General features: G+C 39.4%; 2 protein-coding genes across 2 annotated transcripts; both read left to right on the top strand.

The window, feature by feature from the left end:
* Positions 1-1,681: 1,681 nt before the first annotated feature.
* On the top strand, positions 1,682-10,605 carry xpc (xeroderma pigmentosum, complementation group C). Its single transcript, XM_058644066.1, has 14 exons — positions 1,682-1,962; positions 2,837-3,124; positions 3,218-3,314; positions 3,427-3,511; positions 3,603-3,760; positions 3,891-4,011; positions 4,109-4,198; positions 4,809-5,654; positions 5,970-6,130; positions 6,951-7,032; positions 7,624-7,755; positions 8,093-8,262; positions 8,710-8,803; positions 9,566-10,605. The coding sequence occupies exons 1-14, from the start codon at positions 1,848-1,850 to the stop codon at positions 9,887-9,889; spliced, it is 2,763 nt and encodes a 920-aa protein (XP_058500049.1). The 5' UTR covers positions 1,682-1,847; the 3' UTR covers positions 9,890-10,605.
* A 1,167-nt stretch (positions 10,606-11,772) lies between these two features.
* On the top strand, positions 11,773-24,370 carry arih2 (ariadne homolog 2 (Drosophila)). The gene is made up of 15 exons (XM_058643513.1): positions 11,773-11,926; positions 15,257-15,782; positions 17,144-17,211; positions 17,479-17,551; positions 17,860-18,001; positions 18,722-18,843; positions 19,162-19,271; positions 19,528-19,645; positions 19,843-19,893; positions 20,709-20,730; positions 21,013-21,164; positions 21,301-21,444; positions 21,848-21,916; positions 22,079-22,204; positions 22,765-24,370. Exons 2-15 carry the CDS (start codon positions 15,516-15,518, stop codon positions 22,834-22,836), a joined length of 1,536 nt encoding a protein of 511 aa, XP_058499496.1. The 5' UTR covers positions 11,773-11,926; positions 15,257-15,515; the 3' UTR covers positions 22,837-24,370.
* Positions 24,371-25,651: the final 1,281 nt, after the last annotated feature.

Genomic DNA, 25,651 nt, shown 5'->3' with positions numbered 1-25,651 from the left:
AACAATACTATAAATGATATTATTTTCCTTCTATAAAAGATCCAACTCTTACATTTATATTTACATTGAGGCTGATTTAATCTCTACTTTGTCTCCAAGTACATTTGTCAGTAACGTAAACTAAGGGAAAACACACATATATATACATATACATAAAGTATATGTACATATATATATATATATATACATAAATGTAGTCTGCACATGTAAAACCTATCCTATACCTAATCTGAAACTGAGTGTAGACATTCAGTGCTATTTATTGTTTGAATAAACAATGTAATAGGACACACCTGGGCAGGCAACACAACACACCTGTCAGTCACATGTTCTTTATACTTTTGCTCACACGAACAATGGCTGGGTTTAAACAAAAGGTGCTATATTCTAGGTAGTGTATCAGATCCAGATGTAAATACCTGGAAATAAAATCTGAAATGTTCATCTTTTGTCTCATATTCATCTTTCAATGTCAAACCCAAATGTTTTAAGTCCATGGCGAAAATAATGGAATCGGCCTCACTGTTCCAACACTTTTGGAGGGCACTGTATAAACAAATGTATAACCCACCATGCGATTGGGATTTTCATGTACAGCTACCATTACATTATCTGAGTAACTGCTACTTTAACATCCTTGTAACCAGTTTGGTCATTCTCCTCTTACCTAGAGAACTGACACTCACTGGATATTTTTCTCTGTTTTCGATTGTTCTCTGTAAACCACAGAGATGGTGGGGCAGGAAAATCTCCGTAGATTAGCAATTTCTGAAATACTCCGACCAACTATGACATGTTCACGAAAGTCACTTAAGTCACCTTTCTCCCCATTCTGATGCTTAGTGTGAACTTCAGCAGGTTGTCTTGACAATGTCTGCATGCTTTGCTGCCAAATGTATATATGTTTAGTGGCAGCCAAACGTTAGTCTGTCATTTATTGGACAGAACAAATGTATTTTCACCCAAACAAAAATTGGACTCTGTGCAGCAGAGTTTAGGACACTCGTGATATGTAGTTTTACTATTTGGCAATGGAGTTCAAATCATGACTATATCCACTTGCCACTCTAACAGAATGTATTCTTGACAAATGTACTTTCAATGAAAAAAAGTACTAAATGTAGACACACACACACACACACACACACAATTACTGTACAGTGTACACAATGGAACCCCATATGTGGGAGCGCTTGTTTTCGTGCAGCTATACGACCAGCCGTTACGATGCTCTGGGACTACTTAATTGTTACTTTATTAAAAGACCTTTAAGAGGTTATACTTCTATAACCCCGCAGTTGTTCTGATCAGTGCCTCAATTCGCCAGTAGTTCGCTCTGGGCGTAGAAAGGTATGCTTTTATTACATCATGGCATACATGGCATAATTTCGTAGAGAGTGAATCTGACTTTTAATGAGATTAAAATATTTTCAAACATTGTACAGTACAACTGCTTTACAGTACACTATCAGATGTATACAGTACTTTGTGCCGATCGCTTAAGTCCGAATAATAGGCATCTGACACATCTGCGAGGAGGTGTGCTTTCAAACGTTTTTAATCGTAAATCCCTTCGGTATTCAGGCCTATTGTCACTTTGCATTACGTTGTTCTGTCGTTCATAAGAGGGCCGGTGCATCACTGAGCGGCGAACGGAACAAGAAGCGGATATGACGTCAGGGCTCTGCCTCCAAAACATCCGGAACGCTGCCGTAGCCTTGTGTAATAAGAGAAAGGAACGTTAGATATTTGCTGCATGCTTTCAATTGGTGGACTGTTGCTCGTCTAGTTTACTTTAATGATATTCGATAAAAGTATTTTGAATAAGAAAAGAGAGAGCCGAAACCATGGCAAAGAGAAGAGAGTGCGCACAGAAAGAGGTCGACTCAAAGAAATCGCGGCAGTTACTGAATGCGAAGAGCAACACTGCTAAAACAGCGAGAGCTAAGAAAAGAGTCACAGGTGAGAAAAGTCAGCTCTGACACAGTGGTCTATTATGTCCCATAATGTTATGATAATTGTAACATCCTCTACTAGTTAAGAGGGAATGGTGAGTGTGCATTAAATCTGAACACCAGTCAGCTCAGATGTACTGTTACTGTCTCTGAAATAAGGACTTTGAAGAGCTGTGCACTTTCCCCAACACAACAGAAATGTTTCTGGCACGATGACTATATTCTTGTGTTGTGGTTCCACAAGTTTAAAATGTAAAGTGTAAAGATGATATATAATCACAGTCCACTTCTAGGTAGCAACTTCTCAGTGGTTGTAAATACAGAAATGGAAAATTTTATTTTTTTGTTCACTCATCTGGTTGTTTTGTATCGTTTGTTGTTGCCACCACACTATTCACTCAGCCACCCAATGCACCTGCACTTGCACTGGGTGGTTGTAAGTCATGTTTACTGGAGTGAATCAGTTAGTCCACATACGCAGCTGTGCTCCAGTTTATCGAAACATGTTTGCATGTGAAATGATTGGTGTGTGTTCTGGGCTTATGCATCACTTTCAATAACTGTATATACATTATAGTATATTTACATTGCTTATTACTTTGTTTCTGTGTTTTATTGGTTTAACATTCCATTTTTATTTGTATCTGACTCTGCTCATGTCACAGCAGCATTATTGGCCTTTGGTTTGCTATAAACAAGCAAGACTGTGTGTTTGAGATAACTGGAAACTTGTTTTTAAATGTTACTCTGTGACCTATGGCTAAAAAGTGCCCATGTGTTTTACTTTTCTTTCTTTGCAGAGATTCTTGTATTGTACTATATCCATAAAAGACAAGTTTGTGTGTGAAGTAGCAACCTAACCTTTCCGTATGTCCATCCAGACACTGGCATCATAGAAAAAGAGGAGAAGCTTAAGAGAAAGATCAAACCCAAGTCACGTTTGTCCTCAAAACTACTGGGGAAGTGCAACTCTTCTCCTAAATCCACTGCTGTCAACACCAGTAAATACTTCAAATCACCAGTGAAGGACAAGAAGGTTGATAGCGATGATGACTTTAACATGGTGACCTCACCGACACCTGTGGTAACAGTTAATGCCAGGAAACCAGAGAAAGAAGAGGAGGTGGATGACAGTGAAGATGATGATGATGATTGGGAGGAAGTGGAAGGTACTTTTTTTTAGTGTGTTATTACTACATTACCCCTGGTTTGTAATTGTATATGCAATGTTGAGGAATTTAGAATACGCTGGTATGTTTTAGAACTAGATGAACCACTGGGTCCAGTTGACTCGTCAGAACCCGCCCTGCTTGCTCAGCCAGTAGAGATAGAGATTGAGACTCCAGAAATCAGGAAAAAGTAAGTGATATTGAATTGTGAGAACGTTAACATTAAACTGAAAGCTTATTTGTATTTATTTCTACTAAACATTTGCAATATACTCATTGATCATGACCTTCTGATTGGTCAGGCAGAAGAAGAAGGTGGAGTTTGAGACATATCTGAGGCGGATGATGAACAAATACCAAAAAGACGTGCTGATAGACACACATAAGGTAAACAAAATCAAACTTGTCCTTTATGCTGTGTCTGATCCACCACAGTAAGACCATGGACATTATTAACTTCTCAATTTTGTCTTGTCAGGTTCACCTCATGTGCTTGATTGCCAGTGGGATGTTTCACAATCGTCTGTGCAGTGAACCAGATCTGCTGGCCATCACTCTGTCATTGCTGCCCACCCACTTTGGCATGGTTGCTAAGGAACGCATTGACCAAAACTACCTCTCTGGATTGCTCAAATGGTTTGTTCTTTCATGTCAGAGTGTGTAAAATGTTCATCTATTGTGAAAAGTCTTGACCAGTGTTCCACTGTGTTTTCAGGGTGAGATCAGAATCATCAAACTAAACTCAATTACCACTTTATCTTTTCAGGTTTAGAGCAACATTCACCCTCAATCCCAGTCTTCCTTGTGAGGAGCGTCCAGACCCCCGGGCTCTCCTTGAGAGGCGGCTGGCCAGCCTCTCAGCAAGGAACCACCAGGAGATGACTCATGTTTGTTGATTTAATTAAATGAAATACAGACTCAAAGTCAACATACAAATGTAGAAGAGATAATAATTTTTTCCTGGATGTTTTGTATTTTCTGCAGCTGTTCCTGTTGGTCCTGAGGTCTCTGCAGCTCTTCTGCAGATTGGTTCTTTCTCTGCAGCCAGTATCTTTCAAATTCCCATCAGCCAAGGTACAAATGTCTAAGCCCTCGTACATCAAAACATGATTTGCATTTCCATTGACAGACGTTTAGAAGGCTACCAAAACAACTGATCTGAAAAAAAAGCCTTTTCTTCTCCCTTTCCATGATGCTGTACTCAGTTTACAGCTTTACAGAGTCTTGTCATAGTAATACAATAATAATACACAATAGATTAGTATGGCTACAACTGACAATTATTTTAATTATTAAATAATCAGTTAATCAAATTACTTATTACTTGTTTAGTCAAAGAAATGCCACAAATAATAGAAAAATGCAATTTGCAGCTTTGCAAATAACATTTTAACATGGATGTTTCCATTCTGATGATAAATTTACAGAAATAATAAGATCCTCCACAGTCATTTTATATATCACCTGGAAACTCCGTTCACCTCCAGGTTTCAAGTACCTCTGGTTGTCTTTTGTCATCATTATCATGTCCATTGAATTTTTCAAATAGTTTTAATACTCAAATGGCAAAACTCATCAACTACATGACAAACTGTTATTTTATGAAATCGTCAGTGCTTTTTCTTTTTAATGCAATGCTTTTGTTTTTACAAATACATTGTAATTATCTTTGTCGTTTCTTTAGGGTAAAGCAAACAGAACCTCGAATGGTGCCGCAGGGAAAAGCCACATAACCCCAGAAACCTCCAAGATCACCTCTCCTACTCCAAAGGTCTCTCCTGGCACCAAGAGACCAGCCACAGGGGCGGGACCCAAGGAAGACGGAGGAGGAAAAAAAGCCAAGATAAAAAAAATGGAGGAGGAGGAGAAGGCTGTAACATCAGGAGGACAGAGACCAAAGAACTCAAAACGCCGAAGTGTTGCGTCAAAGGTTAGCTACAAGGAGGACAGCAACAGTGAGAGAGAAGAGAAGCTTAGTGATGAGGAAGAATTTCAGGCAACTAGTGGCGAGGAGAGCGAGGGTTCAGAGAGTGAGGCTAAACCTGCAAAGAAGGGAAAAGGGAGCAGAAAAGCTAAAGTGACAAACAACAAGAAGACTGTGGCTCCAGAAAAAAAGAGCGATGGAGGGAAAAAACAGGTAAAAGATGAAGAGTGGGAGGAAGGGGATGATGATTTTATAGAAGTAGAAGGACCAAAAAATAACACAACGAAGCGCAGGAGTGGGAAGAAGACGGAGTCGGGAGCAGACGAGTGGTTGGAGGTGTACCTGGAAAAAACCTCCTCTTGGGTATGTGTGGATGTTGAGCACGGTGTTGGGATGCCTCACCTATGTTCCAAGAATGCAACCGTTCCAGTGACGTATGTGGTGTCGGTGGATGACGACGGGTTTGTGAAGGATTTGGGAAAGAAGTATGACCCCACCTGGATGACATTATCAAGGAAGAGGCGGGTGGATGAAGAGTGGTGGGAAGCAACGCTTGCACCATTCCAGGGACCAGAGGATGAGAGAGACATGAAGGAGGAGAAGGAGGTGAGACAGACCGTTTATGAACATGAACCCTCAGGTTCTAGATGTGTACAGATTAATTATACTCTTAATTGTTAACGCTTATGGCAGATTGTGTCTGTTTCTGAGAGGTTTAAAGATAAAAATTGAGCACCATGACTGAGTTGATGAAGTGGAGAAGTACACGCTCGTTTTTATAAAGTCTTTTTATCTCTGTATAGTATAACCCACAGACATCACTGCATATTCTAATGAAAAGTTTTATCACACCAAGTTTAAGGCCTCTATTACTCTTTGCTTAAACTGATCCTCTCTTTTCTTTGTGTTTGCTCCACTTAGCTCCAGAATAAACTTCAGAACAAACCCCTGCCCATCTCTGTAAGTGAGTACAAGAACCACCCAATGTACGCATTAAAGAGACACCTGCTGAAGTATGAAGCCATCTACCCACCAACTTCCACTGTACTGGGATACTGCAGAGGAGAGCCAGTATACTCCAGGTCTGTCATCTCATGACAACTGCATTTGTGTGAACTTAAAACTACATTAGACAGGAGTATGAGCCTGTAATATTATCAGTTCATATTATCAGTGTCCTGGTTCAGAGACTGGATCGTCCATCCATCTTCTACCAATTTCTTCTCCACATGAGGGTCACGGGGGGTGCTGTGTTAATCTCAGCTGACATTTGGCAAAAGGCGGGGTTCCCCCCCGGACAGATTGCCAGTCCATCACAGGGCCACATATAGAGACAGCCATCCACTCTCACACTCACAATTCATTCACAGTCAATTTAGAGTGTCCAATTTACTTGGTACCCCCATATTGCATGTTTTTGGACTGTGAGAGGAAACCAGAGAACCCAGAGAAAACCCATGCACATACGGGGAGAACATACAAACTCCATGCAGAAATGCCCTTGTTCCGACCGGGTTGCGAACCCAGGTCTTCTTGCTGGATCATATTAACCACATTTCCTGAACAAACACACATTTGATTCATTGTGTATTTCTCTCTCTTTCTGTTAAAATCTTTTTTTTTTTTTTTTTATAAGAAAATGTCCCTGAATCCACCCTGAATTAACTGTTGTTGTGTACATCACTGTCCACCTGGTGGTGCTATGTGATTATTTAATACGCTGAACATGAGGTTTTCATAAGAGTCAGCTGTAGCTGTGGTGTTTTTCTGGCTATTATGTTATTTAGGCACTGTTCATACTAAACAGAGCTCATCCAAAATACACAATCATAAGACATTGTGCCTGAACCTGCCACTGAAAAACACACAATTTATTAATGTTGCTTATATCTTACTCACCAGGGATTGTGTGCACACACTCCACTCCAGAGACACATGGCTAAAAGAAGCTCGGACTGTCAGACTGGGAGAGGAGCCATACAAAGTGAGATAGAATATTTTTCGCCCATTTAGTTTTTTCTTGTTCGTTTCCAGTTTCAGTAACTTAAGCAACAACTTCAGAAACTTCCAAGTTACAACTTCTTTGCCTCATGATGTGACATATCATCATTCTTGAGAGGGAAGCTGCTCATTTTTCTCCAGTGTAGTGTCATATATTGCATGGGTTATTCAGAAAAGCAAGTAACGATATTCAGCTTTGCACATTAGTGGTCAACCACCATATTTCCACAAAAGAGTATTGCCATGCAAAGTCATCCACACACCATTCAGTTGTCAGCATCATGTTGTAACATATTTATTTAAACTAAAAGCATCTTTTTTCATTATTATTATTATTATTGTTCGACAGTGATGAGTAAAGGTTGAAACCTTATACCTTATACACAAAGCAAAATTGGCATGTATAGAGCACAAAACAATCTTTTCACCAAGTAAATTTCCCTAGAGTATCCCTTTGTGCTGACATGATATTGTACTTTTAGTTCATTCCCTGGCTGACCGGTCAGTCTCAGTTGAGATGGAAAAAGTGATTTTTGATAGAATTTTCTCATTGTTGTGTTTTTTTCTTTGTCAGATGGTGAGGGGCTTCTCTAATCGTTCACGGAAGGCCAGGGTCATGTCAGAGCTGAAGGAGGAAAATGACCTGGCGCTGTTTGGAGATTGGCAGACTGAAGAGTACCAACCACCTATAGCTGTGGATGGGAAGGTAGCTGTCTTTGTGGATCTAGATTCAGCAGACATTATTAAATTCTGCACTCAGCAATTTCTAAGGAATATACCAAGTGCTTCTAAATGAAAAGCAGTGTAAAAGAAAATTAGTCGCATGTTTCTAAAGGCAATATTTTTATATCATTGGTTATGTTTATTACCAACAGACCAAATCTAAATGGAAATCTTTATGAAAGACAGAATACCATAAATATGAAATTTCAAAAAGAAAATGTTTTGTATTTGTCCTTGAAATTAAGTGTCATTGATTTTCTTCCCTGTAACTGACTTCTCGGCATAAATCCATGACGGTGGTCTGTCATCTTTGCCATCAGGTTCCCCGTAACGACTACGGTAACGTTTACCTGTTTAAGCCCTGTATGTTGCCAGTGGGCTGTGTTCACCTCAGATTGTCCAACCTGCACCGTGTGGCCAGGAAGCTGGACATTGATGCTGCTCCTGCAGTCACAGGATTTGACTTCCATGGGGGATACTCGCATGCTGTGTAAGCCAGAACTTTTAATTAATGTCTTTTGCTGTAAGTTGAACACTGAAAAGAGGGGACAGGATCAGTACGGGAGCATGTCAAATGAGGTAGGATGTTTAATGACCGTAGACAAATTAGGGCCCACAAACAAACTCCCCAGCTGTGTTTGTATTTATTATCACAGTCTTTATTGGTTTTAATAGTTGAATAGTCTCTACCACTGTCAGGACACACAATCTCATATACTGTGCACTGAAGCAATACATATTTGCATTAATATGTGCTCATATTAAAACGAATATCAACCTACAACAGATGCATTATAAAGACTTTGACTACAGTGACTTTTTTTATAATTAGTAGGAGGCTTTGCTGTAACTCTCCTTCATGGTGTGATCAGAATAAGAATGAAAAAGGAGAAAGTTAGTTTCATACAAAGCTCCCTTGTGTCTGTTTGCATTTCAGGACTGATGGATACATCGTGTGTGAGGAGCATGAGGAGATTCTCAGAGCTGCCTGGGAAGAAGACCAAGAGCATCAGAAGCAGAAAGAGAAAGAGGTATGTGCTTGCTTTATTTTGAACTCTTTTGATGTCCGTAATTAGAAACGAAAACACAATTAATCAAACCCTTTATCAAACCCTCACTTTCTGAGCTCTATGTAGGATTCTAAAGTTGTGTTTATTTCACACTTTTTTGCCTTATTTACCTGTTCCACATACTTTTTTGGTGGGCTGATTCTCTTTTAGCTCATTTTATCACTGATCATCAGGTATCAGTTAAATTTTTTTGCTAGCAACTATTTAAAATGTATGATTTGAAATAAATCAGCCTACATCAGAATTAAAAATAATAATAAAAAGAGATTGTGGGACGAAATATTGTTTTAATGCATTGTCAGAAGTTCCCAAAAATGTCTTGTACTGTTCGTTTGTTTCTTTTTTTTAAACCAGCTACATAAGGTTTAAGTTTGACTGCTTTTCTCCATCCTGTAAAGTCTCTATCTGTTTATTTCACTTATAACAGTTTGGGTCAATATCTTTTTGTACAATGAAGCTCAAACCAACTGGTCTTTTCCTTTGTTTACTTTTTCTCACCATTGTGATATAATATCACTACTTCCCAAAGTACAGTAACCAGCATAAGGTCTAATAAATCAGTTTGTTCCAACACAGAGGATCTGTAAGTGAATAACTTAAAACTATAGATACTGTTTACTTCAACTTTCAAGGCTTTATTTAATTCCATTTCTCATTGAAAGCCTTAAGTTAACGTTTCAGCACCAGCATGTACATCAGTTTTTCTCTTCCTCCACTATCCAGAAAAGAGAAAAAAGAGTGATCTCCAACTGGATTCTGCTGGTGAAAGGACTCCTGATCAGAGAAAGGCTCAAGAAGCGCTACGGCAAGAAGAACCCTGGACTGGGGAGCCTTCCACATGAAGACAATGCTGGTGGCTTTTCTTCTGATGAGGAGGTGGTTGCAGAGGAGAGTCATGCTGCTAAGACTGCATCTGAGACTTTGGCCATGTCCTGGCCCCAAAACAGACAAGCAGAGGAGGACGGAGGGAACTCCAGTGGACTGAAGACAAAACGAGAAAGGAGAGGACAAGAGAAACACATGTTTCCTTTTGAGAAAGTAGAATGACTGATCAAAACCTTTCGATAAAAACTTTGATGAATTGAGGTTTATCACACTGTGCTGCTCCTCATATTAACTTGTTTACATGCTTTTTAAAGCAGGATACAATGTGTCTCAGGTGCAACAGTATTGAAAAGGTGTAGCAATATGTCCAGCCCTGGAAAAGTTGGCTGCAGGTCTAAGGGGAGGAGCAGACAGAAAGGGAGTGAAACTGAATAATTTTCTTCCTGTGGTAATAGTCAAATTATCTTTGTACATATTCCTATTAGCTACCTGCTCTATTGTTAGATTTTGTATGAAAGCTATATAGAGCTACACTACATGCCAGTACATCAGTGCTGAATACATAAAAGAACACTATGTGCTCTGGTGCAGATCAAGTTGGTGTGCTCCAAATTCTCTCACCGCTCTAGTGTGACTTGATCCTGGTGGTCTTCACTTTAAAGTCTTGATTTTTTACAAACATAACTTCAGCCCCTTTTTTTCTGTCACAGCAGTAGCAGTAGAAGCAGTAATTAAGTTGTTGTGTGTCCAATACAAATGAAAAGCAAATTACTAAAATCAATGTTTAAGTCTTTTTAAATTAACTGTATCTGTGTTTTTATTTGTAAGATATGTTGCATGGTTACAAAAATCAGTCACAGTAATAGTCAACACCAGCCAAAATCATGATTTAAGGATTAGGCAGTGAAAATCCTCAGAAATTACAACATACATTTCTATTTTCAGATAATCTGTGTTAAGTTATTTTGCTGCAGCTTCAGTGAATTCTATTTTGTGTGCATCAAAAGCAGCATCTGCTACTTCTGCCAATATATTTTCTTCCACAGCGATTCGAGACCAATTACCAGTACAGTAACCCCAGAGGCTCGCCCTCTGCTTCTTTGCAGTGCTGCTGAGAAGCACAGCAGAAGGTAATGCATTGTTTATGAAGCTATCGATCCTAAACCTTCAGACCGAAAGCACTTTTGAGTGCCCCATTTAGATGCATAGCCACATAACTGGCTCCTACACCCTGACCTCTGCCACCCACTGGATAGGCAAGGAAAGTAATAACTGAACAATTTAGACCCCACTGGATAGGAAGTAGCAACTGAACAATTTAGACCTGCCGTTGGTTTACTGCAGGCAAAAATAACTTATTTCTTGACTGTTAAAAGTTGGGTAAATATGCTGAGTAAGGATGGATAATCAAACCTGTGACACCAGACCCCAGGAGTCCCAGGAGTCCCAAAAGCCCCAGGCTCGGTACATATCAGTTGAGCCAGAATCATGTTCATCAGAATTTTGTTGGATGTATGCACCACTGAAACATAATACCAACTGCCATTCCCTCCATCAAGTGACAATAAGGTCAAAAATATCTACAATTTAAAAACTTAAAACCATTTTTCTTAAATTGCTGTATGGTCAATGCTTCTTTTTAAGAGAGTTGTAGGCACATATATTCTCCAAATTATAACTGTCCTATCAATATTTTATACTCTCTGTGGAAAGAAAGAAAGAAGTTTAATATTTTGAGAACCACAATTTTCTAATCAGTATTATGATAATTATGTCAACACAATGTGGCCTCTCATAAAGGAGATAGGACAGAAAATGTATTTAAAAATGGAAATTCAGGAGGTACTATTATATCAGACATGTACTCAATCAATGTAGTAAGTAATGTTTATAAAACCTATTTGCATGAGGTTCATGGAGACAGTAAAGAAACAATACAGTTTTGGTGTTCAAACAATTTCAGCTATAACAGTTACTCTTTTTCATCTAAATATGGTAAATGTCAATTAATTTCCTTGTCAAGCCCTGTAATTGATTGAGTGTATGATACTTCTAAATGTGTTGGGTATATAATATGTAAACACTTGATATGCACTTTAATTTTGGTGAGAGAGTAGCGGATGTGACGTCATAGATAAGCACCCCTGTAACCGTGTATCTTCCGCCTACCATCAATGCGAACACACTCTTTGGGGTTTCCCACAGCATCAAAACCACTTCGGACTGTCACCGCGGGTTGAGCCGACGCTGCCCTGAGAGGTAAACACCACCGGTGTAAATTGACGCCGCGGTTGTCGAAATGTGTTGGTTTACTCCCGAGCTCTAGAGGGCCTTGTTTACATCTCAATCCCCGGATTTGAGTGGATGAGAGGCGGAGGCATAGCGTGAGGGAGCGATACAGGGGGTAGTTTACCTATGTAGTTATGATGCTTTAAATCATTCTTATTGGATAACATTTTATTTTGGTTTCAAAGGCATATGTTAATCTAATCTTGAATCATGTCACTGTTTAACCAGTCACTCGTAAGGTCGGCATACCGTTACTTCGCTGCTGAACTACTGTGAGCGTGTTAGCCAGGAAGCTAATCTGGCTAACAGTGACTTAGCTAGTCGCTCTTTGGATTTGACTTCACTGCCGTTGTTTTCGGCTTCGGTGCAAATATCCAGCAACAATCACGCCGGTTTTTCTATGATGGCTTATCTCACCGCGAACCACTTTCATTCCACCCCACGGAACACATTGTTAAACCTGCCTTGAGTTGCTGTGACACATTAGCCTAGCAAAATGTGTGTCACCCACTTAGCTGCCTATTTTTAGCCTGCACCGGGCGGAACGCAAGCATTCGTGTGTTGCTGGGCTGGCTCAGGGGCTAGGCTTTCCCCTGCCAAACTTTTATTTTATATCCAGGTGGACATTTGCGAAGTCATTTTAAACCCGTTGCCAGGAACCAACTATGATCCTGTATCTGCCGATCACAGTCATTACAAATAACATAGTAATACACCTGAGTAAGTCAGGGGTTGTGTCATCTTTAGAGTGCACTTCTTATTGAAAGTTGTGCGAGTATAAAGTGACCTGGAGAGAAGCAAAGACAAGCACCAGTCCTCAGTACCCCAATGTTGCACTGAGACTCAAGAAGAAATTCATTCTGAAAAGGACACAACATTTGGCATGACACTGGTGCACATCAATGTGAGAAAACCTCCACGATGTTTAATCTAGATGGAAAGGAATGCAAATGTTCTTCCAAGTGGCTGGGCAATAGAGAACAAATGTTACAGTAACGAGGAAAAGCACTCTGAGAGTGCTTGGGCTGGGTATTGATTAAATGTTTTGATACATAATGATACCAGGACTTTTATACCTATTCCTGAACAATATTGTGTTCGATACCATTGTTATTAAATTAGTTTCAGCAAAATATAAACATGTATATTTTCAGTTGCATGATATTTTTACAGGCTCTTAAACAAACAATTCAGAGTGTTGTTTGAGTGCCTGAGTACCTTTGCACTTAAACATAAAAAAGCAAGCAACCATCAAATGAATGACTGGTGGCCCTTGTCTTCCCTTATTACTGTAATTTTTCCCCTTTTCTGTCAGTGCAAATTGATTATTTGACGTCTTTCCCTTTACATTAGAGTCAGCAGAGGTTCATGTAAAGAGAAGAAAAGGTTGGCTTAGCTGTTATGCCATCCAACCCAACTGGATAAGTTGACGGAACTATCCACCCAAATCTTTAAAAGGGCAACTGGATTTGCTTAAGTATAATTAAAACAGTTTACCTCTCCTCTAAGAGGCGTCTTCAGGTCTCACTGAAAACCCCGGGCTGGTTACCTGTCTAGAGGTTGTTCACCCCCTGACCCAGTTTCAGGTTAGTTTCACCTGATTCAAGATGGGAATGAGGGTCATTAGTCTGCTTGTGTAAGTGTTGGAGTTATCAAGTAAACTAACAATGTGAAATTTCAAATTGGGTTGGGGGTGAATGACCTGTATTATTAATCATAACAGCACAGTAAAATAACTTATCTAAACCAGTGGAGCTGGTGCTGCTGTCCTCAGCAGATTTTCTTTTTCTCTTTACAAGAGACTTATTTGAAGGAGGATGTTCTCATATTTATTCTGTGAACTTAGGTTTTCTTGAACTTCCTTCATTAAAGAAGTGGCAGCCTCTCAAAACACAACATGGGCACACACTCACTCTCAGTCACTTTAACTTTGGGGGTGAGCTCCATCCCTGCTCTTGTCTCCCTGCATGTATCAAGATAGCCAATCACAAGTACTGTTAGCTCTTGGTCATAGCGTGCCGCATGCTACTTATTGGCTCAATGACACTGATTCGATTTACTCTTTAGGTATCTTGGTATTGGAAGTCTTTTGATATTACATCACAGAGGATTTTCGATCAATACCACACAAAGTTCGATACCCAGCCCAAGAGAGCAACTCTGTTTCCTACAGTATCAATACACTCTCCTATTTCATGAGATTAACAGTTGTTAAATTAGGATCCGTTTTGATTGTAGTTGTTTCAAAATGACACCTTGAAGTATTTTAGAAATTATCAACATGGAAATTTCACCTCCATAATTGTGACTCAAAAGATGTGTTAATCAGGGTTTTTGCTGGCTTTGCTTTGCATGCTTGTTTTTAGCTTTTAACCCCAAATGAGACAGGCTGTTTAGTCCCATATCTTTCTTTAGAGTTGCAGGCTGGTTTGCTATCAAGTTAACTCCAGTTGAGCTGTTTAATGAAGTTTTTATTAAGTTAAATTTAAAACTAGTGCTTAAAATAAAGATAGACCAGTGTTTATATAACAGAAAGTATAGGCACTACTGTAAATGAAACATTGTTGTGCAATGGAATAGCCTCAAACTGCAACTCACATTCTTTATTTGGGGAAAATGCTTGTTTGGTACCAGAAGCAAATGGATGAACGACCCGTTTTCAAAAGTGGAGTATGGTGTCCATTTCAAGCAAATTCTCTCGATCATAGTAATGTCACCACAATGGTGAAGTAGCATGGAGGGAAGCATCATGATTTGTGCTGACTATATGAAAAATAACACATATCACATAAGGAAAAGCACTGCTGGAAAGGATATGTAATAACTGGGCCTTTTCGATGTAACTGAGTGGCATTAATGTATCTTCACCTGCCTCTTTCCTTCTGTGACCAGTTGAAATGTCTTCTGTTAAAGAGTCACTCAGGCCAGTCTTCTGTATGGCTGAACTGAATCATCTCTGCTGGATGAAAGGTCCGGAACTCCTCCTGAGCATTGTGCAGCTACACTTGTTGGAAGTTATTGCTGCCAAAGAGGTTCAGCCAGTTATTAAATTCATGGGCGCACCTACTTTTCCCACCAGCAATGGTAGTGTTTAATGGGTGTGTTCAATTAGTACAACAAGGACTATATTTGTTCGTTTGTGTAAATAGTTTTTGTCTACTTTTGTGACCTGGAGGAAGATCAGCTCACACTTATCACATGTACTTGAGTCAGTCTTCTCAGTAGACGTTTTGTGCATTTGTATATTTATTTTATGCATTATGTGTGATTTTTTTTTTTCCCCTCTCCTCCTATCCTTAGATTTACCAGCTTTCCCAATGAGTGACGGGGAGTGTGACTTCTTCTGTTTCTTCCGCTGCTGCTGAGTGCGCTTATTACGCGCCTCAGGCAGACGTGAAGGCAGAGTGACCCTGAGGAGCGACACAAGCTGGTGGAGAGTTGGGCAGGGAGAAGTGAGAAGGTGGGGCTTTAAAACAAGCCATTTCAGCCAACCAGGCCACTTAGATCCGACAGGTGGGCGGGCTGTCTACCTGTTTGGGTGATTGATTCAGTCGACTGGATGTCTGTGGACATGAACAGCCAGGCGTCGGACAGCAATGAGGAAGACTTTGGGGTGAACTCTGAAGAAGAGGATGATGAAGATGATGGAGGAGATGAAGAGGACCAGAGTGATATTGCACGCTACTATGAGGGTGTGGCCAGTGATGTGGAACAACAGGGAGCTGACTCCTTCGACCCAGAGGAGTACCTATTCACCTGTCTTACCTATAAAGAGAGTCAAAGGGTGCTGATAGAGGAGGTTAACACTGTGGCTGCTGCACTGAAGGTGAGCAAAGCTGGACCTTTCTAATGCCGCACGTGGTGTTATCATTGTAGAATTTGCAAAAGCTTAATTTGAAATCAACAAGAAACGAGGTGTTGACAGCATGTCTTAAAATCAGATAAATTGATCAGTGGCACTATCACACAACCTTTGAGACAGACTTTGCATTTTAATTGTGTTCTTAGAAGCCACACTATATTTTATGTGACCACGAGCAAAGCAGTTTACAGCTAACTCATTTCAGACAGGCTTTTGGCTGTTATTTGGCTATTGCCCTAAGTCACAGGTGTCAAACTCGAGGTCCACGGGCCACATCTGGCCCACCATGCAATTGTACTCGGCCCCTCGAGAGATAATATGTTATGTCTTTCCTGCTTTTTTTCCCCCCCATTGGGTCACGGATTTTGTACCAAACATATCAAGTTACCTGACCAGCAAAATAAATAAATAAACAAATGAAATTTGGAATTTGAAAACACGGAGCCTCTCTTTTAGCTTCATACATCTCATAAAATGATTGAGTTCTGCAAATTATTGGCTAAGATTGCATGTGACTACAGGCCTGGATGTGCTGTTCCACTGAAATACAGCAGAGGAAATCAGGCAAGATAGATGGTAATGGAAAAATCATTTTTTCTAAACTTTTTGTTCATCTGGCCCTCGACTTGGACATGGTTTTTAATTTCGGCCCCCCACTTTTATTGAGTTTGACACCCCTGCACTTAAGTGGTAATAAGAATAATGTCATCTTATGTGGTTACCCTCTTAGTGTCACTAGTTCAACTCCTACTCTCCATGAGTAGTGATAACAGACTCACATATTTTTCTGCCTCTGTCAACAGATGATCGTGTAAGTATGTAAAAGGGGTTTGATTACATTTATAACACTTATAAAACAACTACTGTGCAGAGAATAGTAATAAAATCCCTCTGTCCTTCTTGCAAAGCTTTTTCAAATGGAATATCAGCAGAAGTCTACAAGGTAGCAACAGAGGAAAGTTTTGTTAATCTGATTAATAGTAGGGCTCTGTCAAGATAGTAGGAAACAGGACATGGTGTCCCAGTGTCTAGGCCAGGTGTTCTCATTTTTCTTTCAGTCAAGGACCGTCTACAAGATAAAAAAATAAAAATACAGACCCCCTTCATGTATTTTCCTTTGAACATGATTGGTTTAGAGCGTTATCAGTACATGATGTTAAATTTAATGGATGAACCAGTTAATACTAGAATTAATCCTTAGCTAAATTTTCATTTGAACTCAAGAGGAAAAGCCGTGTTGTTAAAATGTTTGTTGTGATTGTTGTGTAAAAGCATTTGCAGCAGATTGAGTAATCTTCCCTCTGACTTTGTTCTGTCTCTCTCAGGTTTTGCCAGCTGTAGCAAAACTGATCCTGGTGCATTTACACTGGCAGGTTTCAAAAATAGTAGACAGGTATGTGTCCTCTTTCCATCCATGATCCTGCCTACCTTACTTTTATTATTCAATTCTTTGTTTCTAATCACCCATTCTCTGCTTCTTGAATTCACATTCCATTGTTTCTCTTTCCTTTCACTTTTTTGTTGTGCTTCCGTCATCTCAGTCTCTTTGCCCTTATGTATCCCCTCTTGTATTTACTCATTGATTATTTTCTCATGTGTGACCTTTTATTCTTCATTCTCATCCTTTTTATGACCCCTGGTTCTGTTTATGTATCCACAGATATAAGTCCAACTCATCTCTGCTGTTGGCAGATGCTCTGGTCCAGCCCAGCAGCACCTGCAGATCAGTCACTGTGAGTAACAGAAGCCATTAATCAGGACTTGTATGTGAATTTGATGGCAAATATGGAATGCTTTCTTTGATTTTAGCTTTAATAATCGTCCATGTATTTTCAGGACAGATATTTATTATAGCTTAGCTAACCTTGTTTTTGATGCACTGCTCTATTAAAGCCAAAATTAAGTCATAAAATCTTTGAAGACATAGTTCACTGGGTAAAATTAGACTGCAATCTACATTTGTTGGTTCCTTGTGGCTGCTTATTCACTCGCTCTACAATGTGGGGTTTTTGCTGAAGTGCTCATGATTTGTGTGTTTTAGGCCCATCAGTCCCTCCACTGTGGCGTGTGTCTACAGGTTGTACGGAGAGACTCTCTGTTGGCACTGCCATGTCAGCACTCCTTCTGTAAAGCATGCTGGGAGCAGCACTGCACTGTACTGGTCAAAGATGGCATGGGAGTGGGTAAGTGTGTGTGTGTGTGTAGCCATCAAAGCTGGTATTGGAGTGGGTGAGCCACACTTTGATCCAAGTGTCTGCTTGTGTGTGTGACACAGAGTGTGTTTGTCCATTCTGAGATTCATGAGTTTTAGCCTCTGATCTACTGTAATGTTAATTTCAGCCACTGTTTTCCTGTCAGAACAGCAGGGTTTGGGTTTCTCTCACAACTACCACTCCTCTCAGCCACAGAAATTTGTTTACATCCTGACTGGATCTTTGTGTGCACATGTTCTTAGTTGTAGGTGTTAACATGTTTGTATTTTTAATTTCACTAGAAGCTTGTGACTTTGTAGATACTAGAGGTGTAATATGAGGATTTGATGACTCCATCTGGTGACCAGACCATCCTTATCCAGAGTGTGCCACAAGTGCATATCTATTATCTATTTATGTGTCAACAGTAACATTGTGTGCCCCTGTGCATGTTAACAGTCTCTCAAAAAACTCACTCCATGTGCCAGAGTCCTTCAGAGCCTGATAAGTATGTCAGCTGTACGAAGGACACGTCCATGACTGATCCACTTTCTGGGTCACACTTAATCCGTAAACCCTCACAACTACATTTAAACTTTCTAAGTCGCAGCTTTTGTAGGGCTTGAATTGTACATGGTGGTGTTTCGTTGTGATTCTGGACTCTATATATTAAAATATGGTGTGTGTGTGTGTGTGTGTGTGTTTTTGTAGGTATCTCATGTATGGCTCAAGACTGTTCCCTGCAGATGCCTGAAGACTTTGTCCTGCCACTGCTACCAGGAGAGGAGCTGAAGGACAAATATAGACGCTACCTCTTCAGAGACTACGTTGAGGTGTGTGCTTCTGCGTATGTGTGCTGACTGTTTGCTCAAATCCTGTGTCGGTGTGTCTGCATCAGATGTGCATGTATAGCAAGTGAGATGTCAGAGGTATATGGAGAGGGTGTGAGAAAACCTCACTTAGGCCTTGTTCTTCATCATCTGAATCCAATGTATGTAGTACCTCTAAATGTCCCTTTTTAAATAATCCTCACAACACGCCAACTTACTTCTACACCAGGATGGACAAATATACATATGTCAGGTTTTTTTTACATAATTTTTGCGTAATCTAATTCACCTCAAATTTCCTGGTGTCTCTTGGACCCACAGAGTCACTTCCAGTTGCAGTTGTGTCCGGGCGCAGACTGTCCCATCGTCATCAAGGTGCAGGAGCCTCGGGCACGCAGGGTGCAGTGTAGCCGCTGCAGTGAAGTCTTCTGGTAGGAGACGCTCACAAACACACACCTCATGCAGATAATCTTCATGTGTGAGCCAGATTAACAGTTTGAAACCCATGTTGCAAAATGATTCAAAATCCTTCTACAAATTATGTGCTGCAAGCTCTTGTATTCAAATGTGTTAGATTTTATACTGTTGCATATTTGCGTGACAGATTTTTACTTGGCGATAGGACACCTGAGTTTATTATGGGATGTAAATGTAATAACTTCTGTATTACTCTGACTCTTCTTTCAGTTTTAAATGCCGTCAGATGTACCATGCACCAACAGACTGTGCAACAATCCGAAAATGGCTGACTAAATGTGCCGACGATTCCGAGACAGCCAACTACATCAGCGCACACACTAAAGATGTATGATGAATCTAAAAGTTAACACACACACACACACACACACACACCCCAATAAAGATACTGTAACTCCTTTTCACATTGCCAAACAAATTCTCGCACAATCAAAAACATATACTATTTCTGCCAATACTGCTGTAATCATATTTTAATGCAATTATACTTGTGCAATAGATTGAAATGATGTGTTTCTCCTCTAGTGTCCTAAGTGCAACATCTGCATTGAGAAGAATGGAGGCTGTAATCACATGGTGAGTCAGAGCTGAAAAAGATCACACTTTCCCAGAACACAGGAAATGCTATAAATATCCGACAGCGCAAGGCCTCTTCTTTAATATTTTGAAACTTGGCGAACTTTTAGACAGATACATGTTCCCTGTTTTGTTGCTGCTGTTATACTTGTCATCTGCATCAAATATGGTGAAAGGATAGGTCATGAGACTGAGCCACTGAATGTTTCAGGAAATGTTGGTTGTTTTGGTGATTTGAACTGGTCCCACGTATATTTTAGGGCTGTAAAGTCCCAGTCGACTGGTCGATTTATGAGTCGATACGTTCTGGCTCGACTGAAATTCTAGTTGGTCGACTTTTTGCTGTGTTAATTTCATACAGTATATGGTTAATTTGATTTCATCAGGAGGACAGTACAAAGTGCTAATGGTTTCACAGGTAACAGCGTGTCTACAGAGAACACCCCCCTTGTTTTCAGTATTTTGGATTAGCCCAACCCACTCGAGACAGATAGATTAAAGAACATCTGGTGGTTTTATTTAATTTTGAGCTTCTTATTTTAGGTTACAGTCAGTCCTGCTCTAACATCCATGTCAAAGACATCAGCAGTGTGGCAGCATTTTACAAAAATAGATGGTGGAAAAAAGTCACAGGGCCAAATTATCTAAATATTCCTCAACAGTTTTTGTGCTGATATCACTAGTTGGAATAGTATATTTTCAGAAATCATGGGCTATGATATTGCGCAGATGCATGTGATGCAAAACAAATCAAATGTGTCTTAAATGTTTATTTTCTAATTTTACTAATTTGACTTCCTTTGTCTGTGTTTCAGCAATGCTCCAAGTGCAAACACGGTAAGAAGTGTGTCTCACGGTTTCATACCTCCTGTAGCAGCCAGTGAAGCATTAATGTGTTGTTCAGTGATGAGTTTTCCTGGTGACCTAATACATCACATTAAAAATAGACTCACTAAACTTAAAGAAGTGGAAGAAAACACGTGGTTAGAATGAAAGGTCAGGACTTTACCTGACCCTCCAGCCCTTGAATAAAAATTGTTTCTTGAACAAGAGTCACTGTGAATGTTGTGTCATTTGTTTGTAGCTGGGTCCATAACTTTGTGTTGTGTCTCCTGTCAGACTTCTGCTGGATGTGTCTCGGTGACTGGAAGACTCATGGCAGTGAATACTACGAGTGCAGCCGCTACAAAGAAAACCCTGATATAGTCAACCAAAGCCAGCAGGCTCAGGCTAGAGAGGCCCTCAAGAAATACCTCTTCTACTTTGAGAGGGTAAGGACTTTCTTGTGTTCTCGTCAATATGTTATCCTAACAACATTCAAGTAGCAAAAACATGCACTTCCTGGATGAAATTCAAGCAAGACTGATTTGACAAATTCCTTCCTTTTCCTTTTTTTCCCCTCACAAGTGGGAGAATCACAACAAGTCTCTTCAGCTAGAGGCTCAGACGTACCAGAGAATCCAGGAGAAAATCCAAGAGAGAGTGATGAACAACCTGGGAACCTGGATTGACTGGCAGTATCTGCATAATGCTGCAAAGCTACTGGCTAAGGTACTTATTTACTCACTTAGTCAAAGAGAGTGGGAGGTGAAAATGGCTCCACTACATTATTATGAAACAAAACATTTCTGGATTGAACCTCAATATAATGATACCATGAAGTTCATTTAAATTTGACTTCAAATCTGTCAGTAAGTCAGTAAGAAAAGAACTGTGAGACTGATGGGTTTGCTGCTAACAAAGTGCACAATGTGAAAGCTTATCACCATCATAACTATTATAAAATGTTAATTATTTGTCTTCATATTTTTGACACCTCATTGTACAGTACAAAAGTACACATTTTTATCAGGTTAACTTTTTTGTCCTATTTGGAGGATTTCAGAAATGAAGCACTTTAAAGTAGTCTTGACTTGTTTTTTTTAGTATAATATGTTTGTCTTAATGTTTCCAGTGCCGCTACACACTGCAGTATACGTATCCATATGCCTACTACATGGAGTCTGGCCCACGCAAAAAACTGGTGAGACAAACTCCTCTCTCTGATTGATTGTTATAGCAGAACAAATATTGTTAAAATAACAACGTAGTGACTATTCAGACTGATATCATCTAGATTTAGCTTTTATCTTCTTTTTTTTTTTCTTACCTTTTTGTCTGATTGTCTTGTGTTTGTGCTCTGCAGTTCGAGTATCAGCAGGCTCAGCTGGAAGCAGAGATTGAAAACCTGTCATGGAAGGTGGAGCGAGCTGACACCTACGAGAGAGGAGTGGTGGGAGGCGAGGGGGAGCTCAGCGCCAGTGACAGAGGGGTATGACGGCATAATGCATTATGGGAGAATTTTTCACTTCAAACACAAACTCAAGGGAAGAGGGGGAAGAAGACAACTGCAGAAATGTATGTTCTGGGGATTCTGTTTTTGTAAGAACAGATTCTGTGATTTGCCTATTGTTTTGAAAGTACAACACAGATCTTTGGGAAGTTATGTTATTGGGCAGCAGTTCCAATACATTTAAAGTCAATAAATATTTGGCTAAATCGATTCAATAATCAAAGCTTCATAAAATTTTATTACACTGTTTTGCTGTCACAGATGATAGTGGATAGTAAGTGTTGGCATGGTGCTCCTGTAATGTCTGTGGACCAACAAAATATCTTACAAAGTAATTGTTTCTTTATGAATTATTATTTACAACCAAATAAACTATCATTTGCATAGTTCTGACTAATTTGATTGCAGAGTTCTGTGGCACAGACTAGTTAGCCCAACTGTTTCAGGGGGTTTGTTGACAATTTAAAAAAAAAAAAAAAATATAGAATATTCACAAACTAATTGTTGACCTACAGTGAAAAATAATTTGTCTATTTCAGGATTTGGAGAATCAAATGCACATTGCTGAGCAGAGGCGACGCACGCTGCTGAAGGATTTTCATGACACCTGAGGCTCCATCGTGACTGCGAAGCACCAGCATCTCCTTCCTTCCTTCCTTTCCTCCCTTTCCTCTTTCCTTTTTTTCCTCCTTCCTCGCCCTCCCAACTTTTGCTTCTTTCCATGACTATAATTTGGTGCAGTTGTACTCGCTCCTCCTTTTGCTTCTTTACACTTGCTCATTTGCTCTCTTCTCTCCCTCCTGTTATGCTGCAGGGTCACAAAAAGGCACGATAGTAGCTTCCCTTCCTCCCGTCACCCTCATCTGCACCTCGTTTTCATGTTTTGTCCCCAGAGCATCACATTCATCATGGTTTCTTCACCATTGGTTTTCAGTTCTGATCGTAAAGGTCAAAAGATTGCGTTTCTAAAACGGAGGGCTTGCTTTTGATTCACATAAGCATTTATTATGAGCAGCTAAAACATTGTCTGTTAAGAGAGTATGAGTGAGCTGTTATTCTCCAACATTATCCCTGTGATGCTGGAATAATGAATGAAGAGAGAAGCAATTGGAGACATAAAAATGCGGAGTATGCAGAAGCTTTTAGCGAATGAAGTATTGGGAAAGGGAATTTATTTTTTTCTTTAAAGAGACGGTGCTGATTGCAGATCTTTAGTGGTTTTATATAGACAATAGTGACTAGCAGGCACTGTCATACTTAATCAATCTGTCTGAACACATACCAAACTAATGTTCTGAACTTTCCAAACACAGGAATTCCACTGCTCTCATTCTGCTTTGATTCAAACTTTTCATCAGCTGACAGATGCAACTCAGCATGGCAGTGTAAAATTCTCAGTAGACGTGACCATGGTGTGTTTGTTGTGAAAAATGGTCACCACATTATTATTTTGAAAAACAAAATCCAGTATTTTCTTACATATGCTGTATTGTCATATATGCAACATGTTATAGACAAAGACGAATGTGTGTTAACACGGCAATTATTTCAGATTTTTGTCGCCACTGTTTCATAATAAGTACACCTTCCCCTTGGTAAATAGCAGCTAGTCATTGTTACCTACATAAAACTACTGAAATACTCAAATTCTTGTCTCTTTATAGTCTCATACTGGTGCTTGAACTTGTTCAGCTAATAGTAGTAGATCAAAACTAGTGTGAGTCTCGAGTGTCTACAGAAACACCTCCTTTTGATTAGATGATGAAGTTGTGTTGAAGCAGCAAGTGCAAGCTTAGTCTTTCACACACACTACAGCACCACCCACTGACACTGACGCAGCATGCACATATCAACACGTGCGCAAACACTCCGCTGCAGAAAAAAACGTCACCTGTTTGTCTCCATCCCCCCATCTCATGCTCTCCTCTCTTTCTTTACCTTAATCCCTTTCACTTTATTTTTGCTCTCTTCTCTCCTCTTTCTGCTCACGTTGTTCACATTTTTCTTCTGGAAAATGGTTGTTGATAGATAGATCATTTAAAAAAAAAAGAGAAAAAAAGGAAAAAATAATAAAAAAATTGCTGTAATTTTCAACGGTTGTACATTAATACAGAAATAGAGTTACTGAAAGAGTTTTTAAAACCAGATCCTGTCTTGTGTGATCATTACATGCGCGCCCACACACACACAAATGCACACATGTAGACACAAAGTTTACTTCATATCGTAGGAGTATACTATAAGCATAAGTGATTTTTCCAATTATGAAATCAGGGTTGTTTTTTGTCAATATTACAGGAGGAAATGTAGTGATCAACGTGTCCTTGTAGGGATATTTATCGCTGCCAAAACTATTTTTACACATAGGATTGTAGATTGAGAATAAGTTACATTATAATTATCCATTTAGAATTTGTTAAATTATCTTTAAAATTGATTTTACAAACTTGATGTAGGTAGTGGCAAACTGATGTTAATGAAATTTAATTGCCACACATTTACTATTGGTAAAAAAAAAAAAAAAGTCCACACCAAAAAAAAAAAGCATTTTGACAGATTTTAATGTTTCTTGTCAGTGATTCCTGCTGCAGAACCCCAGGTCACCTTTGACCTAAGATTGGCAGCTTGTTTGATGCGGGATCTGGTGTGTCAGCTGCAGCTAAATATAGTTAGATGTTACCGTGTGCCAAGACAGCATTAACTGCCCTACAACTCTGCATGACCTTATGTGTGTAAGAGACTGAGGTTCACTGTTACACAGGCGCATGGAGTGTGGGTAAAAATTGCACCCTCAAGTATTCATTCCAGAGCAGGACAGTGATGCTCTTCTCAGATGAAACCTCTTCATGAGGACGAGTGTAAATAAAGAGGCATTTTTTTATGCAGTTCACCAAACTTTAAAAATAGTTGAACTCGAAACAAACCAAAGGAGGTTGAATGCATAAAACCTAGAAGAAAACTGTTTTTCCTTAACCTATATATCATGTTTGCATATGGGACTGCATAATAATCCACATAAATGTATTATTGACTGCAATAAATAGAAGACTAAGCTAAACTGAAGGGACTTCAGGAAAATACTTTGTCCTTACAAATTACAATCAACAAATATCAAACTGTATAATCAACAAATTAAAAAAAGCAGTTAATTCAAATCTAGAGTAGATTCTACCCAAACCTTCAGGCAGTGGTTAAACATTTGATATTATATTGCATACTGACCCTGACTCTACATGGCAGTTTCATTATTTCCAGAAACCGTCAATCAGTACTCATTGATGTCATGGTGTTGTAGAGCATATCTGTGTAAAAATGTATTTATTTATCTTGATGATACTTTAAATATAGTTTATATTTAGCTAGTTTGTTTTTTATTCCTTTAACATCTGTTTTTATAAGACATCTAATTAACATCAACACAGTCAA

The sequence above is a fragment of the Solea solea genome, chromosome 11 (assembly GCF_958295425.1).
Source record: "Solea solea chromosome 11, fSolSol10.1, whole genome shotgun sequence".
Classification (NCBI taxonomy): Eukaryota; Metazoa; Chordata; class Actinopteri; order Pleuronectiformes; family Soleidae; genus Solea; species Solea solea.
This window is presented reverse-complemented; position numbering and strand designations above follow the sequence as displayed.